Source organism: Miscanthus floridulus, chromosome 8 (assembly GCF_019320115.1).
Source record: "Miscanthus floridulus cultivar M001 chromosome 8, ASM1932011v1, whole genome shotgun sequence".
In the NCBI taxonomy this organism is placed as follows: Eukaryota; Viridiplantae; Streptophyta; class Magnoliopsida; order Poales; family Poaceae; genus Miscanthus; species Miscanthus floridulus.
The window spans coordinates 48,579,867-48,582,024 of record NC_089587.1 but is presented as its reverse complement, the minus strand read 5'-3'; the positions used below and the strand labels follow the sequence as shown (position 1 = coordinate 48,582,024).

Genomic DNA, 2,158 nt, shown 5'->3' with positions numbered 1-2,158 from the left:
TTAATCAAGAAGCTTGTCTGCTAAAATCTTTATTTTTGGGTAGTGGAAGCAGCTGCAGAATGAGTCTCTCGAGATCCCGCGGGGCTCCGACACCCTGTCAGGGACGGCATCGGGTGGCTTACTAGTGAGAGTGCAAACTAGCCAGGCCCGGTTGGTAGAGCGTGTACTCATTTGATCTTCAAAAATTAAAGAGATATTTGGACTTATTTTTGTCTTTTTACTGGTGGATAGGCAGATGAATTTCAGGGTCACAATTGCGAAAGTTTAGCTGCACGTGAATCTCACCAACACATGTAATGTGCACATTTCTATTCCTGGACACACGAAACAGAGTGCATGTGTACCTAAGCCGATTAAGCCGCGTTTACGTCGGAACAGCATGGAGGCAGGTCTTCCATGAAGCTAACCTCAGGTTAGAGCCTCTCAAACATTCCCAAGAAAAAATTATAAATACGGATTCCCAGATCTATTGGTTCGTTGGCCTTGGATGGATTGCAGAGTCAATTAGCTAGGAAGTCATGGCGGCATTTTTGCCGTCTTCCTGTTCTCATGCCCGCATGGCACTGGTGGCTGCGGCGATGCTTCTAATGACAACGGCGGCTCCGGCGGCCGTGGCATTGCTGAAGGACGACATCGAATTCATGTGGGGCCCGGACCACAGCTTCTTCTACGATGACGGCAACACGCTCGCCCTGTGCCTCGAGAAGACCCACGGCTCCGGGTTCCGCTCCAAGGGCACCTACCTCTACGCCCGCTACGACATCGACGTCAAGCTCGTCGCCAACAACTCAGCCGGCACCGTCACCACGGTCTACGTGAGTTCCCCGGACAGCCCGGTCACCGCCGCGTCTCATCTCTGATCCGTTTTCCGGACGCGGTCACCGCGCGGGCGCGGCAGTCACCATTTCTGCAGACGACAGCCACCATTTCGATCTGTTGACATGTTGCGTGCGACGCGTGCGCATGCATTGCTTGGCCATCGTTGCAGCTGACGACGGATGACGTGCGGCCGGGGTACCATGACGAGGTGGACATGGAGTTCCTGGGCAACGTCACCGGCGAGCCATACACGCTGCACACAAACATCTTCGTGGACAGCGTCGGTAACCGCGAGCAGCAGTTCCGGCTCTGGTTCGACCCCACCAAGGACTTCCACACTTACTCCGTCGAATGGACACCCAAGCACATCATGTAAGTAAGAAGCGTCATGGATTGCCGATTGCCGAACATCGTCGTGTTCATCGTCGGCGAGAGTACCGAAGCTCAGAACGTTGGCATTGCGTGTTGGATTATTGCTTGGCAGATTCCTCATCGACGGCACGCCGATCCGCGTGTACAAGCACGAGTCATCGCGCGGCGGGACGTTCCCGACGCAGCGGCACATGCGGCTGGACGGGAGCCTGTGGAACGCCGACGACTGGGCGACGCAGGGCGGCCGCGTCAAGACGGACTGGACGCATGCGCCCTTCTACGCCTACTACCGCAACCTCCGCGTGACGCCGTGCGCGCCGTCGTCGTCCACCGGGGTCGCATTGTGCAGCGATGAGCCACCGGCGTCGGCGGCGCTGCAGAAGGTGCGAGCGCAGCATCTGCTCTATGACTACTGCGAGGATCAGAACCGGTTCAAGGACACGGGGCTCCCCAAGGAATGTACCGCGGACTAGATGAAGCCATGTAATGTTCGTGTGATTGCAAACGAAGCGGTTCAAGTGTAGTACTGTAGTAGAGTACTCAGATATTCGTTGAATTCTTATATGACTCTATTTGAAACTTCATTTCTCTATGAGAGTGGAACACATACACAATATTCTTTGACATTTTCCTCACTTTGGATTGAAATTAATACATGTTTTCTGAGGCCATGGCCATCCTCTCTTCACTAATGAAAAGTCACCTTATAGAGGGACAAAAGCTAATTGCTACTCAAATGTTTTGAAGTTTCTCGACACTCAGATTTTGCCATTTTGGGACCGCATGATTCGTGCTCAAGTTCGGGTGAAAAGTTCGTGCACCAAACTTGGCGATAACCTCAGTAATAAGGTTAGGTCCTCACGTCTCGCCTGGCTGTATACACTCACATAGTCACATCTATCAGATGAATGCAGGGACCAGAACTTTGTTTCCTTTCTGAAACTAGTATTATGACGTTCTTTGTAAC

At 52.8% G+C, this 2,158-nt stretch overlaps 1 protein-coding gene across 1 annotated transcript; it reads left to right on the top strand.

Moving 5' to 3' along the window:
* The first annotated feature begins 484 nt into the window (after positions 1-484).
* LOC136471920 (xyloglucan endotransglucosylase/hydrolase 2-like) lies at positions 485-1,798 on the top strand. The gene is made up of 3 exons (XM_066469662.1): positions 485-815; positions 989-1,191; positions 1,304-1,798. The coding sequence occupies exons 1-3, from the start codon at positions 519-521 to the stop codon at positions 1,662-1,664; spliced, it is 861 nt and encodes a 286-aa protein (XP_066325759.1). The 5' UTR covers positions 485-518; the 3' UTR covers positions 1,665-1,798.
* The last annotated feature ends 360 nt before the right edge of the window (positions 1,799-2,158 follow it).